The 14,972-nt window shown below is 50.3% G+C and overlaps 1 protein-coding gene across 2 annotated transcripts in view; it reads left to right on the top strand.

Moving 5' to 3' along the window:
* Nucleotides 1-14,972, top strand: part of CRMP1 (collapsin response mediator protein 1) — a 77,153-nt gene that overhangs the window by 41,883 nt on the left and 20,298 nt on the right. For both annotated transcript variants that reach the window (XM_019453742.2, XM_019453743.2), the window contains exons 5-7: nt 6,906-6,967; nt 8,894-8,974; nt 14,059-14,127. In XM_019453742.2, the coding sequence (XP_019309287.1) occupies nt 6,906-6,967; nt 8,894-8,974; nt 14,059-14,127 (212 nt within the window). The remainder of the gene's footprint in view (nt 1-6,905; nt 6,968-8,893; nt 8,975-14,058; nt 14,128-14,972) is intronic.

Here is a 14,972-nt window from a genome sequence, read left to right as displayed (position 1 = left end):
ATTCAGGCTGCCAAAAGAACAGGTTCACCGTGCGTCTCCCAAGGACAGGCTCAGCCCGTGGGATATGAAAGTCGTGGTTCAGCACTTGAATCCGTCTTTAGATCAAGCAACTTATGGCTTATTTTAGAAATCTCAAAATACAAGAAGTTATTCTAGAAAACGGTGGTGCCAGCATGTTGTGTAGACTTGGCAAGGGAGAATGGCTTCCCTTGGGATGGAATTTTTTATAAACCACTGACAGGGAAGTCCTGCCTGTGTTTTCTAAGCCACAGACCCCTATTAATAGCACTTACTGGTTTTGTTGGATGTCAGCAGCATTTCAGTCTCAAAATAGAAACTTTAATGCAGAAACCATTGAAAAGAAGAGGAAAAAAATCGAGCCCAGTAAAGAAGAGAGGAACTCATATTGGCTAGGTGCTAGACTGTGTCACTTAGGTCAGGTGTTTAGCCTGTATCACTTGGTTATTTTCTAAGAACAGCAGTGCACAGGCAATGGGGTCATTCCACTATTGGTATGAACCTCCTGGATCTTTCTGCGAGCACTTCCATTGTCTCTTTGTCACATTGCCCTGTGTATCAGCTAGCTTTTGCTGTGTAACGAACCATTCCAAACCTAAGACTTAAAACAACAATCATTAATTACCTTCTGATTCTGTTGGTCGACAACCAGAGCTGGGCTCAGTTGAACAGTTTCTCTACTGATCCTGTCTGGGCTCATTCAGACATTTGGGCCTCAGCTGGAATGGCTGTGGGAAAGGGGGTGGGGGAATGCTCCACACATGATCCCTTGTCCTCTCATGGGCTCTCTGGGACCTCTTCACTTGGTGGCAGTGTTCCAACAGGTGAACGTAGAAGCTGGAAGCCTTCCTGAGGATTAAGCTTAGAACTCACACAACATCATGTCCATTGCATCCTGTTGGTCAAGTTGAGTCACAAGAGTATCCCAGATTCAAGGGATGGGAAAAAAAGACTACTCCACTGATGAGATGAACTTGGAACAATTCGTGGCCATTTTAATCTAAGTTGTGTCTCATCTGGCCATAATTAGTGCAGTTCTCCTTCATTCGTTCAAAATACTCTCAACTCCATCCAGCCATCTCAAAATTTCCCTCCAGTTATGGCATCAGGTTCAGAGTCCAATATCTCATTATGAGCATGTATGTAGGATGTGGATGAGGTTCCTTGGGTACGGCTTCTCTTGATCCAAAGACCTGTGAGCCTAAGAGGTAAGTTCTGTGCCTCCCCTCCCTGTACATCTCACATCCGATGGTGGGGCACAGACAGGACAACCACGATAAACAGTCCATTTGAAAAGAGACAAGACGAGTGGCACATGGTCATAACTCCACAGGACTGGAATCCAGCCGGACACATTGCTGGGAAGACCTTTTCTGGGGGTAGAGAACATTCCTTCATCCAAGCCAATCCTTCTCCTTGGGAGTGATGCCCAAGTTCAGGGGCTGGCAGACTCCACAATCTGGGGGCCAAATATGGCCCGTGGCCTGTTTCTAGGTTTCTATGCAGCCTATCAACTAGGAATTTCACATTCTTAAGGGTTTTTCAAAACAAAATCCAAACAGCAACAAGGAAACAAAGAAGAATTTGTGGCAGAGACTATATATGGCCCACAGAGCCTAAAACATTTACTATCTGACCCTTTACGGAAAAGCTTCCTGTCCCCTGCCCTAGGCCATTGCTTGCATAGCTCAGGCTCTACCCTCTGGACTCTTGGCCAGACCCTTAGAGATATAGTTTGCTTTCCATAAAAGTGACCCATGTTTGCAGCAAAGTACCTTTCTCAGCCTTTTCCCTACCCATGGAAAGTTCATTTTGAACAGGCTCAGTCTCTTTTAGTCACAGAGGGTATACTTTTCTTAAAAACATTGTGGGTTTCCAATGGTCGCATTGTAGTTCACTCCATTGGACAAATGGACACTCCAATAGACAAATTTTTTTTTTTAATGTATGTATTTTGAGAGAGCGCCCCCATACATGTGTGCATGTGTGAGTAGAGGAGGGGCAGAGACAAAGGAGAGAAAGAATCCCATGCAGGCTCTGCACCGTCAGCACAGAGCCTGACGTGGGGCTCAAACCCACGAACTGTGAGATCGCGACCTGGGCTGAAATCAAGAGTCGGATGCTCAATCAACTGAGCCACCCAGGCACCCCATGGACAAATCTTTTTTTGAGACGGGCTTCTTTCCACTTTAGGTGACTGTCAGTGTGCTATGTGATGATACTTATAAGATTCTTAGAAGCCCTGGGGCACCTGGGTGGCTCAGTCGGTTAAATGTTCGACTCCTGGTTTCGACTCAGGTCATGATCTCACAGTTCGTGAGTTTGAGTCCCACGTCGGGCTCTGTGCTGATGGTGCAGAGCCTGGTTGGGATTTTCTCTCTCCCTCTCTCTGCCCCTCCCCTGCTCATGCCCTCTCCCTCCCTCTCTCTCTCTGTCACCTTCTCTAAATAAATAAATAAAACTTAAAATTTTTTTTCAAAAAAAATGTTTTTTGAAGCCCTTTGTCTGGCCAAAGAAGTTTACTGGGCACCACCTTGGGTTTCTATGAGGTCTTAACAAAGAGTTCTGGGTATACCCTTGATTGAATCTTACACTTGAGGTCATTTTTCACTTTGAGAACTGTTTGCAGATTGGCAAGAGTAGAGAGGAGAAGTCGTCCTGTGTGTTCACTGAATTTCGCTTGCAAACTAACCTGATCCTTGTCCCTCAGGTCCATTTTGATGTGTGTCTTCTGGTGCTTCATCACATGTAGCTTAGAGAAACCAACTGGCACTTACTATGTTCTTCATGGAAATCATTTTAGGCAGACCCGCAAGTTCTCTGGGTACATTTTCCTCCAAGTTACTCATCATGGTTTTTCCCATCGTGTTGCCACTACCTGGGATGAAGGGCCCCTTTCCCACCCTCCACTAACAGTTTGTTGGGTATTTTCCCCCAGCCTTTGCCTACAGTTTCCTCGGGACTATTCTGACCTCCACTCACTCCCCAGTCCCAAGGCCAAGGCCACATGTTTTAGGTTTTGGCCACTGCAGCACCCGACCTCCAGGCACTGATTTCTGTATCAGGTAGCCTTTGTTTTTAGAACAAACCACTCCAAAATCTAGTGGGTTAAAACAGCAACTGTTAAAACCACAGTGAGATACCACCTTACACCCCATGGAAGGGGTGTTATTAAAATATCCGAAAAGAACAAGTGTTGACAAGGCTGTGGGGAGATGGGAACCCTTGGGTACCATCGGTGGGAATGCAAAATGGTGCAGCCACTTTGGAAAGCAGTATGGAGGTTCCTCAAGAAATTAAGCATAGAACCACCCTACAGTCCAGCAGCTCTAGTTCTGGGTATTTATCGGGAAGAATTGAAGGCAGGGATTTGAAGAGAGTTGTATAGCATTGTGCACAATAGGCGAAAGGTGGAAGCAAACCAAATGTCCATCGATGGGTGAATGGATAAGCAACACATACACCTCCATGACCTGCCTCCCACAGGCTCTCCCAAGACCCTTCACATGAGGCTCCAAAGTGAGCCAGAAGCCCCAAGGAGAGGCTTGGAGCCAATATGGTGCCACTTATGCTTCAGACCATTGGTCAGCACACGTCTCCAGATCAGCCCGCATTCAAGGAGTGGGGAGAGGCAGAGTCACTGCAGAACTTTGTGAAACTTTAAAAAATGTATCAGCCTGTTTAATTTTTTCCTAGCACCCATCTCTGCATGAAATGCCCTTGCTTATTTATTCACTTATTGCTTATTCCAAGTAGAAGGTAGGCAGGCATCCTTCTTCCTTCCTGGGTCACAGCTGTATCTCAAACTTCTAGGATGGTGTTCATGCATAGTAAGGACTCAGTAAATACTTGATGAGTGAGAAAATAAATATTCCATGAAAAAGGGCTTCTGGGGTCCAATAAGTTTGGGAAATGCTCTCTGTTTATTCTGTTCTTGAATATTCTTAATGCACATTATCATGTTAAAATCCGGGGGAAGCCCTGCAATAAAGAAACCTGTTCGTTGCTGATGAATCAGGTTTTCTTTACCAATATGGTATCAACATCCCCGTGTTTGATTGCAAACAACAGAATCCCTCCAGATTTTGGCTTAAGTTGAATGGAGCAGATGTGCCTTAGGGATAATGATGTGTATCCAAGCATCCTTTGCAAGGGAGTCTTGCCTCCTGTTCTTCTGTGCTTTTCTCTCTGAGCCAGCTCTGTTCCCCCTCACTCTTAACCTGCATCCTCTACTTCTGTCTCACCATGATGGAATACAGCGGCCCGCCCTTTGGGTGTGCATCTCTGTTTCAGAGACCAGCAGGTGTTTGGGGGTATTAACTGGACTCTGTCCTTCCTCCTGGCTCAGCTCAGCCTCTGCCAGGGGCCCAGTCCTAGACTAACATCTGTGGTCTGTGGTCACGTGGTATGGACATGGCTGCCTCCAAGGTTATGAGGTGGGTAGAGTAAGAGTGGGGTTGCCAAGAACTGGAAGGGATTATGAATGGGTTGACAGTCCAGTAAGTGTTCAGTGCAGTCCTTGAGAACTGGTGTTTCATGCAGGCTCCTTGGAGAAAAACTGTTAATGATGGCATCTGTGAGTTTGGGAGGTTTTGTGAATACCAGGACCCACTGTGTTTCCTTAGGCTCATTGCTAGTACTGGCAGCATCCAGCCGAATATTCTGGAACATTTACTACTCTTGATATGCATGGCTTAATTGGTTTTTTAAGCAGGTGCAAATTGGTATGTAAGAGGGACTCATTTCGATGCACATTCACTAGCTCTGGGCACCATCTGTTAAGATGTGGTGCAGTGCTGAGGTTTTAGTTTGAATTACTTTGATTACAAATAAAATCAATTTTTTTTATCTTTATTAGTTAGCCATTTTTTTTGTTAAATTGTCTGAAAGTACTGTTTTCCCTTTGGGGTTTTTGGCTTCGTTGCTTTTATTTGAATATTTTGAACCTAAAGTAAAGCAGAAGTAGAAAAACCACACAAATAAAAAAAATGTGGCTTTATGAATTATTATGAGGCTCCCCTACTCAGGCAAGAAATAGAGCTTTGCCAGATGCCCCCCAATAGAAGATCCGTGGGCTGTGTTGCCATCATAATACCCTTCCCCCCAAAAATAACTGTGTCTGCTGTTATTATTTTTTATTTAAAAAATATTTTTATGTTTATTTATTTACTCAGAGAGAGGAAGGGGCAGAGAGAGAGGGAGAGAGAGAATCCCAAGCAGACTCTACACTGTCAGCCCAGAGCCCAACACGGGGCTTGAACGCATGACCTTCGGATCGTGACCTGAGCTGAGATCTAGAGTCAGATGCTTAGCCACCTGAGCCACTCAGGCACCCCAGAAACGGATACTTTTAATGTTGCTTTCCTAATATTACTTTTTCTTTAAATTTTTCCTAATAATTCGACAAAGAATTTTTGTTGCCAGGGTTTTCTTTTTTTTTTTTAATTTTTTAACGTTTATTTATTTTTGAGACAGAGAGAGACAGAGCATGAACGGGGAGGGTCAGAGAGAGGGAGACACAGAATCTGAAACAGGCTCCAGGCTCTGAGCTGTCAGCACAGAGCCCGACGCGGGGCTCGAACCCACGGACCGTGAGATCGTGACCTGAGCCGAAGTCGGCCGCCTAACCGACTGAGCCACCCAGGTGCCCCTGCCAGGGTTTTCTACACAAGGAAAGATTTTGGTCTATCTTCACCATTATTTAGTAGAAAGGAATTCTAAATCCCATTTCATAGTTTTGCCTTCAACTCATATTATCCAGACAAGCACATATTATGCGTGTGCAAATTAAAATAGTATTTAAGAGGTGCCTGGGTGGCTCAGTCTGTTAAGCGTCCGGCTTGGGTTCAGGTCATGATCTCATGCTTTGTGAGTTTGAGCCCCACATCCGGCTCTGTGCTGACAGCTCAAGCCTGGAGCCTGTCTTCGGATTCTGTGTCTCCCTCTCCCTCTGCCCCTGTCCCGCTCATGCTCTGTCTCTCTCTCAAAAATAAACATTAAAAAAAGTATTAAAAAATAAATAAACATTAAAAAATAATAAAGTGGTATTTAAGACATGGTGCCTGTCCTCAAGCAACTGGAAGGTATGTTAGGGAAGAGTCCCCTACGTCCCGTGCTCCCTGCTGGCCTGTCCACACAGCACGTGAAAGCCTGCCGTTTCCACCTTTTCGAATCCTCCCCGACCCTGCAGCTCCTGTCCAGGCTCAGAGTCTCTGCGCACCTGTCCCATTTGCTCTCACCATCACCCTACGAGCTGCCATTTCTCTCCGCTGTTCTGCAGACCCACCCCCCACCCTCCACACCGCTTCCAGCATGGTCTTTCTGAGACAAAAAAAAAACCTGATCATGTCACTTCTTGCTTTAGAAACACACGCTCTGGTAGATCGTGGTGATGGTTGCACAACCTGTTGAATGCACTCAACGCCACTGAAATGCACACTTCACAATGGCGGTGATGGTGAATTCCGTTCTATGGATTTTAACATAAAAAAAAATAAGGGATTAAAAAAACCCCACGTGGTCCCTTGGATCCCGCTGTAGACACTTCTAGTACCTTCACATCGTGTGTCTTTTCATCCTCCCCCACCGTCCTTACCCACGCACACCCCCTCTCAATCCAAATGGTTCCCCCCACCTCCCCCCCTCCTCCCCCTCCTTCCCTCCCACGCCCCCTTCTCCTCCTTCAGATTCAGCCTGTGTGGCTTTCCTAGAAGCCTCCTTTGACCCTCCTCCCCATACCCCCAGGCTGGGTTCGGTGTCCCCACTGTGCATCCTAGCGGCAGCCCTCTATCCTAGGGGTCAGCACTCTGTACTGTGATCACTGACTGGACAGTCACCCTTCTTTTTTCTTAACGCATTTTTCTGTTCTCTTTTTCATCTGGAAACAGGTGTCAATTCCTTCCAAGTCTACATGGCGTACAAGGATCTCTACCAGATGTCTGATAGCCAGGTGGGTCCTCCTGCACACCTCCTCTCCTGGGCAGGAATAGGCCACCGTGTCGGGCAAGACAGCACAGGGCAAGGGAGCTGTGAGAAGGGGCAGGGGAGAGGTCTGGGTTTGGGTTCAAGTCCCGGTCTGTCCGCTAAATCGCCGAGTGACCTGTGTCAGTCCCCACGCCTGCTGGGCCTGCATTCCTTTCTGGCTCCTAGAGTAGGGTGGAGTGGGGGGGTCCCTTGCACGGTGGTTCCCAAACCCAGCTCATCCTTAGCATCCTCTAAAACGCTCATTGAAAAGACAGACTCAGATCCTATCACAGACTTTCCAAAAGCTGTACAGTTCATCCTGGGGCTCTAGCAAGTTTGGGGACCGTGCCATTAGCTCTGACCCAGAGGAGTGGGGACCATGCCGTTAGCTCTGACCCAGAGGAGTGGGGGACCATGCCGTTAGCTCTGACCCAGAGGAGAGTCCTGGCTGTCTCTCCAGCCAGTTGAGTGACTGGGGCCACTCCCTCCCTGAGTTTTCTCACCTGTGCAAGGCGGTCATCTCTGGCCGTGCCGGCTTCAAACAATTGTCATGTGGGGACAGCCGCTATAGAGAAGGTGTGGCTCGATGGTACAGGTGACGCAGTGACTGTCTGCCTGGCGCTTGGCCTTCTGACGCCACTGGGGCTCCTGGTTTGTTTTGTTATCAGTGCCCTGCCCTCTGCTGGTTAAAAAGGCAGGATGGTGCACTGGTAAAGGGCAGGGATGCGACAGCCAGACTGCTTGGCCGCAAGCTTTGGCCTTGCTGGGCAGCCCGAGGCAGCTTTCTCAATCTCTCTGCTTTAGACTCCTAAGAGCCTCATGAAGGTTGTCAGAGGATTGGATGAGTTCACACGAGGCTCCAGGGCAGTGCCTGGCACGTATGGATGCCAGTAAGCTGTAATGCCTTCGATGTGATGGGAGATGCTTTCGTGTCTTGCCTTTCAAAATAAACACGCGCAGTTATAGAGAATCACTTACCCCCAGATGCCCTGGAGGCCTCTGCTGTGTCACCAAAAGGCTAAGACTGGCTCAGTCTCATGACAAAGTAGCATGAGTCTGTCTAGCATAACTGAACTTTTCACCTGTTCTATTCTAACCGCCAAACCCCACGGACTGGTGGAGTTGAGCGATGGGGGTCCTGGAAGGTGCTTCCTGCCCCTATGTATCCTCCCCGCCTGCCATCTCCGTAGAAAAGCACACGTCCCAGGGTGGGGTGCTGCCTTGCACACTTGGAGAACGAAGGTAAAATTCGAGAGGCCCCGGAGAAGGAACGTGGGGGCTTTGGGCCTCACCGCGTGCAAATGTCTGAGTGCTGATCCTTTGCAGGTGGGAAGAGGGCAGGGGCGGTGGGCGGGGCCCGTACTGCCTACATAAGGGGTTGCCTGGCAGGGTGCATATGACCTGAGTGTTAAGAGTTCTTGTAGACTTCGACCCCCACCCCACCGGGGTCTGGAAAATGACACGCGTTCAAGTTCTCGCAGAGCTGTACAAACCCCCCGGGTGCCGCAGGACAGGCTGAGCACATTCAGTTACACGGTCTCAGTAAAACGAAAACCAGCTTCGCACCCTCGTTGTCCCCAGCGGCAGCTGAAGGCACGTCAATGGAGCAGGGCCGCAGCGAACGCGAAAGGCGCGGGTGGGCACCAAGACAGAAGGCATATTGTGCCACGGTGCGGCTTTGATCGGTTCTGCCCTACCCTCAGCCTCCTGCTTTAGCGTCCAGAGGGCGTCAGGGTCAAAGGGAGATCCTCTCCAAGGCTTAACTTTCCATCCGCGTGAACAGAACGGTCGTGCCGCGGCCGCGGCCGCCGGCGGGTGGGAGACTGTGCGTGAGCAGAACACTCTTCGCAGCTGTTCAGGCTGTGATATATTTTTTTTTAATCTCCCCCAACCCCTGTTTGTTCTCCCCCAGCTCTATGAAGCCTTCACCTTCCTTAAGGGGCTGGGAGCTGTGATCTTGGTCCACGCGGAAAATGGAGATTTGATAGCTCAGGTGAGCGGTGTGGAGGGAGGTTCGCCCTTTCCACTCCAGTCGGCGGCCGTGTGCAGAAGGTCTGATCGAAGGGGTGGGGGCATCGGTCAGTGAGGTGGCCAGGCAGCGAAGGGGCAGGCGGGGAACCGGATGACGCCTCAGACGCTCCGGGTGGGCGTCACGCGCGCCGTCTGCAGGGGGCCTTCGGCAGGCCGCTGGGGACCTCAAAGGGTTTGTGTCAGAGACAAATAAGGATTGAATGGAGACGCTTTGCAGACTTGGGGGACACCAGAGGTGAGGCACGTGGGCGCTGGGGTTGATCAGCGTCTTATGGGACTTGGGAGGGGGGTGTGATGGCTAAAGCCCGGCCCCCTCCACCTCCCAGCCCTCCTACCTCGGGCAGGGAACTCTACCCCACGAACATTCTTGTTCTTCGTCCAGAAGCACCTACCTTGTGAGGATTAAATTCTATCGCGTACGTGAAGGACAGTGTCTGACGCATTATAATAGGCTGCAGCCATGCAGAAGCTTTGGGCAAAGGGAGACGTTAGCCCAATGTGATCATTCTGGCTGTAGAGTGAACTTGGCAGGAAAAGGATGGACGCGGGGTGACCAGCTGGGTTCTACTTCATTTCTTAGAAGGAATGAAGACGGGAGATAGAGGAGGTGGAAGAAGCAAAGTGTGTGAAGGAAGGAGCACCTTCTTCAGATTTCATCGAGTGACCAGATGGAGAAGAGGAGGAAGGCAGGGATGGCCACTTGGCCTTGCGGGGGGGGGGGGGGGGGTTGTGGGTTGGTCATGACGTCCCCGAGCAAGGTCAGGCATACAGGAGACTTGGATGCATCTAGTCAAGGGAGTTAATTCCAGGCACGATGCCATGTGTATGGCGATGCTCACAATGACTCCATGGCATAGAGATGGCACAGACGTCCCCACTTTATAGATGGGGAAACTGAGGCTCCGATAGGAACATCTTGCTCGCTGTTACATGGGGCACAGAGCCAGGATGGTAAGGCAGTTCCATGGCGCAGCAGGACTGTGCTGCGATGGTGAAGTGCGTGAGATCTGAAGATTCCCTGTGAACGTTAGCTACTGGCTTTACTTCTTGTTATTTGCATCCTTGCAGTTTTTCTGCGAAATCAAAATTCTTTCAAATTCAGAGTAAAACACAAACACGTGTCACGCAGCAGAATCCTGTTCATTGGTAACAAGTTACTAAGGCTAGCCCACAGCCAGAAAGTTGGGGTTGTACAAGGGTGTGAATGCCAGGAAGGGAGTATCGCTGGGGGCCCTCTCCGAGACTGTCTGCCAGTCTGTCCTCTGACCCCCAGGGACTGATACCCCTCTCACATGCAGAACACATCCGTCCCCTTCCAGGGTCCTCCCGACTCCCCGTCACAGCCCCGTCACGGCCCCAAAGTCTGGAAGTGTCTAGGTCAGATCTAGGTGTGGGTGAGGCGCCTTGGGGACAGTCCCTATAATCTGTAGGTCTCTGGAGCCACAGAGGTGAGTTATCTGCCTCCCCCCGACACACACTCAACATACAGCATCAACGGTGGGTGGACATTCCTTTTCAAGAGGGAAAACGGAAAGCTTCAGGATTGGTCCATAGCCGTTCTGAAATCCGGTCGGACACATGTTGGCAGTTCCTTGAGTGGTCTTGGAGCCTGAGAATAGTTCTGCGTGGTTCGTGGCTCCGCCTTCCGGGCTCTTGGCTCTATCCCCTGCTTCCCGTCATCGATCCGTCCCATGGCAGGCAGCACGTGCCTGCAGCTGAGCCTGCTTCCTGCCCAGTAGACTTTGAAGGTCCACCTGCCCCCTTTCCTTTCGAGGAGTTTTCATTCCATTCAGCCCAGACTGCCAGTGTTTTGCTAGAGTGATTCTCCCCAAACGTTTGTTGGCCTCCCATGAATCCCTCTGTGGCTCACCCCATCAGACAAAAGGCACCCACAGATTTCTTCCAGATAAGTCTACCCCTACCCTGGTCGCACCCGGAGCTCCCTAGAGGCCCTCTTGTCGGAGAGGCTCCGGGGACACACCCTCAATCTCTTCACAGGGCCTTTTGTGACCGATTCACCCTGTGGACAACCACCCTCCATCTTTCCAGATCTTCACCAAGGTTGCGGAGTCACTGGACTACTTACTGTCTGCTGCTTATGCCCTGCATTTGATATTTGCTCAGAAGACATTTCTTCATTGCACTGTCCTCTACTCTTTGGAGAAGTGGAGAATTTTCAAAACTATCATGTCCTGGTTCCTTTTTAACACCCCTTGCTTCTTTACGCCCCCTCTTTCATTTTACTCCAAGCAGCGGGAAGAAACCAGACAGACTCTCCCAACAGCTCGTTGGGCAGTCTCCTGCATGGGGCCCAGCTCATTCGGCCCATTTCTGCCCTCCATGTCACCACGGAGGGCAGTGCGCCAAGCCTTCTGCTAAGACACAGCGGGCTCTAGCTTCCAAAAATGTCCTCATTTCCTTCTGAGGTCTTACTGCCAAGGTCCCCCAAGGTCCGTCTTTCCACAGGCGGTCCATTCCAGGCTACTTTGGGCTTTCTTCAACACGTGCCTTGAAATTCTTGCAGCCTCCGTGCACGGCCTGGTCCCAAAGCCACTCCCACAGCTTCAGGTGGTTGTTACGGTAACACCCTACCTCTGGTCACCAACCTCTAGGTTAGTTCTCTGTGGCTGCGTGACAAAGCACCCCGGCACTTAACATCTTAAAGCAGTAAACATTTCTTATCTTCCTGTCCATTGGGTCAGGAGTCCAGGTGTGGCTCAGTTGGGACTGTCACAGGCTACGGTGAAGGTGGCAGTCCTAAGGCTGGACTAGGAAGGGTCTTCCAACCCCACTCAGGTGGTGGTTTTCAGGATTCCGTTCTTTGCAGGCTGTCAGACCGATGGCCTCTGTTCTTTGCTGGCCGTTACGAAAGGCCAGCTTGGTTCCTTGCCAGCGGGGAGACTGGCTTCCTCCCGAGAGAACAAGGTAGAGAGCAAGGTGGAGGCCAGAACCCTTTTGTGGCCTCCCCTCTGCAGGGACACCCCATCTCTTTTGTCCGTGTGATGCTCATTAGAAGCATGCTGCTAGGGCCAGGTCACATGCCAAGAGGGGATCGGTTACCCAGGGCACGGAAGCCAGGAGGCGGGCTCGCTGGGGACCTCTCAGAAATCGTGGACCCCACACATCTCCGTTTTGCCTAGTTTTGAACTTCATAAAAATGGAACCACGTGGTATGTGTTCTTTTACGTCTGTCGTCTTTTGCTCAAAACGCAGTCCGTGAGATTCCTCCCCGTTGTCCACAAAACCGTAATTTTTTCTGTTTCCATCACTTGTGGAATTCTGATGCAGGAATATGGCAGAAATTATTCTCTCACTGCTGGATGTTTGGATGGTTTCAAATGTAGGACTGCCGTGTACAAAGCTTCTGTGCACATCCTTGCTCAGTCTTTTGTTAAACCTGTGTTCCCATTTCAGGGGCGCCGGGGTGGCTCAGTCAGTTAAGCATCTGACTTTTCATTTCAGCTCTGGTCATGATCTCACGGTTTGTGGGTTCGAGCCCAGCATTGGACTCAGCGCTGATGGCGTGGAACCTGCTTAGGATTCTCTCTCTCCCTTTTTTCTTCCCCTCCCCTGCTTATGCTTGCTCATTCTCTCTCTCTCTCTCTCTCATTCAAAAAGAAATAAGAACATTAAACAGATTTTTTTAAAAACCTGTGCTTGCTTTTCTGTTAGTCTATACCTAGGAGTGAAATTGGGTGCATGTATATTCAGCTTTGGTTGTTACTGCTAACCCATTTTCCAGAATGAACAAACCCACATACCCACCGGCAGCGTGCGAGACGTTTAACCGTACGTGCTCGGCCCACGATCTCTGCCTGCAAACCCTGTTCCGGTTTTCTGTGATCTGTGCTTTCCTCCGTCGTAGTGTCTTGGGTCCTTCCTCCCTCCTCCCTTCTTCCCTTCCTGCCTTCTCTCCAACAGAAACAGTAACAGACAATTAAACAATCTTGCACAGGGCTCCCTCCATATCATAAAATCATTTTGTAGACTGTGTACAGAAATGCTTTCTAAACACCATCTGTAATAGCTGAAATTATTCCATGCCTTACTCAAATCCACCCCAACTCTTAGACCTTGACCTTGTTTCCTGTTTACATCTCTGTAGTAAGCTCAAGCTTCATAACCAGAGATGCAGTTGAAATTAGGGTTTTTTTTGTTTGTTTTTTTTTTTTCATGGCTGATAGGGCTCGGGGGCCCATGGTAGGGATGTGCCTGAGGATGATACAGAAATGCAGAAGCGAAAATTAGCAGCAGCACAGCTGACATCTGGGCAATATAAAACAATTTTTTTTTAGAAATTATAGTATTCCTGCGGCAAGGAAACCTTGAAGCAAATGGGTTTGGATCTGGGGCATTAGCTCAGGGAACCATTTCAAGGCTACATGACAAGTTTGAGGTAGAGGCTTTTCGCTAGAATGACAGGCGCCAGGAAGAGGAGGCCGATAATGAGAACCCGCTGCCGATTACTGATTTCCGCTACACTCCGGGTGCCACGCAGGCATCTCACAGATGCCCCCTCCCTGACTCATTGTGGGAGCTGCAAGACAGAAGCACTGATGTCCCCAGTGTAAAGAAGAGAAGGCTGAGGCCGGAGAGCTTGACCAACTTGCCCAAAGTCACAGAGGCGGCCAGTTCTGTGGCCGGACTCCCAGTGTGGGGCTCTGTGGTTTGTTTCCACGTTCACGCAATACCCACACACCACCTTTCTTGCCCAAGGAGAGCCCTGCAGCAGAGAGTCGGGGATGGGAAAGGTGGGTGGGTGGTCTTTAGAGCCCGTTTCTTACCCGCCCCCTCACTGGTGTCGGGGCACTGAATAGAGAGCAGGTGTGGATGCAGACAGAGGTCCTGGGTTGCAAAGGCAGAAGGAGGCGGGGGAGCAGAGGGAGCAAAGAAGCTTGATCACCCCAGAGCCCATGTTAGTCTCCCATAAACCACTCACCACCCCCGCCCGGGCCTCAGCCGCCCACCTACCTAACCAGGGGCTGGAGAATCGGCCTCTCCCCATTGACTTTCTACAATCCCTGACTCGTTGCTCTTATCTTGCAGGAACAGAAGCGGATCTTGGAGATGGGCATCACAGGTCCTGAGGGCCATGCTCTGAGCAGACCTGAAGAGGTAATGGGGCCTCCCCTTGGGTGTGAGTCTGATGTGGCTGAGGGCTCGCCCTGATGCTGTTCCAGCTGGAACAGCCCAGCCAGAGCTCCCGCCTCCATCCCATTCCCCTGACGTGGACACCCCAGCATACATGGCCTTCCCTGGGCTCTGCCCTCTGACTCGGGAGCCCCGGGGGATGGAGATCAATCAGAGGAGCCAGGGAAAGGCTCTGCTTGTCTCAGGGCCCACAAGCTTCACACCAAGGCCCCACGAACACTCCAGTGACCTAACCATGTCCAGGATCCTCACGAGGATTTGTGTCTCTGGTGATAGAAAGTGGAGCCGCATGTTTGCGACCTGGAACCTACCAGCTTCTCCTGGACATTGCCCACTGTGTTCTAAGACTCCAGCATGGATGAGTTTCCATGGCAGGCAGTTTGTGTGTGTGTGTGTGTGTGTGTGTGTGTGTGTGTGTGTGTGTCTGCTGTGGGCCTGGCCTTGTGCCCAATCCTGGGGACACAAATACCCGAGTAGAAAGACGTTTTATCCCGAGGGGCTCTTGGTCTAGGACAGTACTCTGCACCCGAGCCCCGTGCCCCACGAGCTGTGTTCCTGGTCCCTGGTGAGATCAGGGAGACCGTGTTTATAAACATTTATAGCGCATGGACTTGGCTCCACATCTAGGCGTGTGACCAGTGGGTCCAGCCGGGAGAGCAGGGTGGGGACCCTCTTGGGTGTGCGTGGGTGGGACCACGTTTGGGGCATCAGCAGACTGGAAACTGAAAACAAAGCCGTTCAAAACGTATCTGGTGCTTTTATTCAAGACGCACTGGTCTAGAGGAGGGCAAGGTGGTTTTTTATGGGCT

Source organism: Panthera pardus, unplaced genomic scaffold (genome assembly GCF_024362965.1).
Source record: "Panthera pardus isolate Hobbes unplaced genomic scaffold, ASM2436296v1 HiC_scaffold_13, whole genome shotgun sequence".
Lineage (NCBI taxonomy): Eukaryota > Metazoa > Chordata > Mammalia > Carnivora > Felidae > Panthera > Panthera pardus.
The sequence above is the reverse complement of the archived record's forward strand: the minus strand, read 5'-3'. Positions and strand labels throughout refer to the sequence as shown.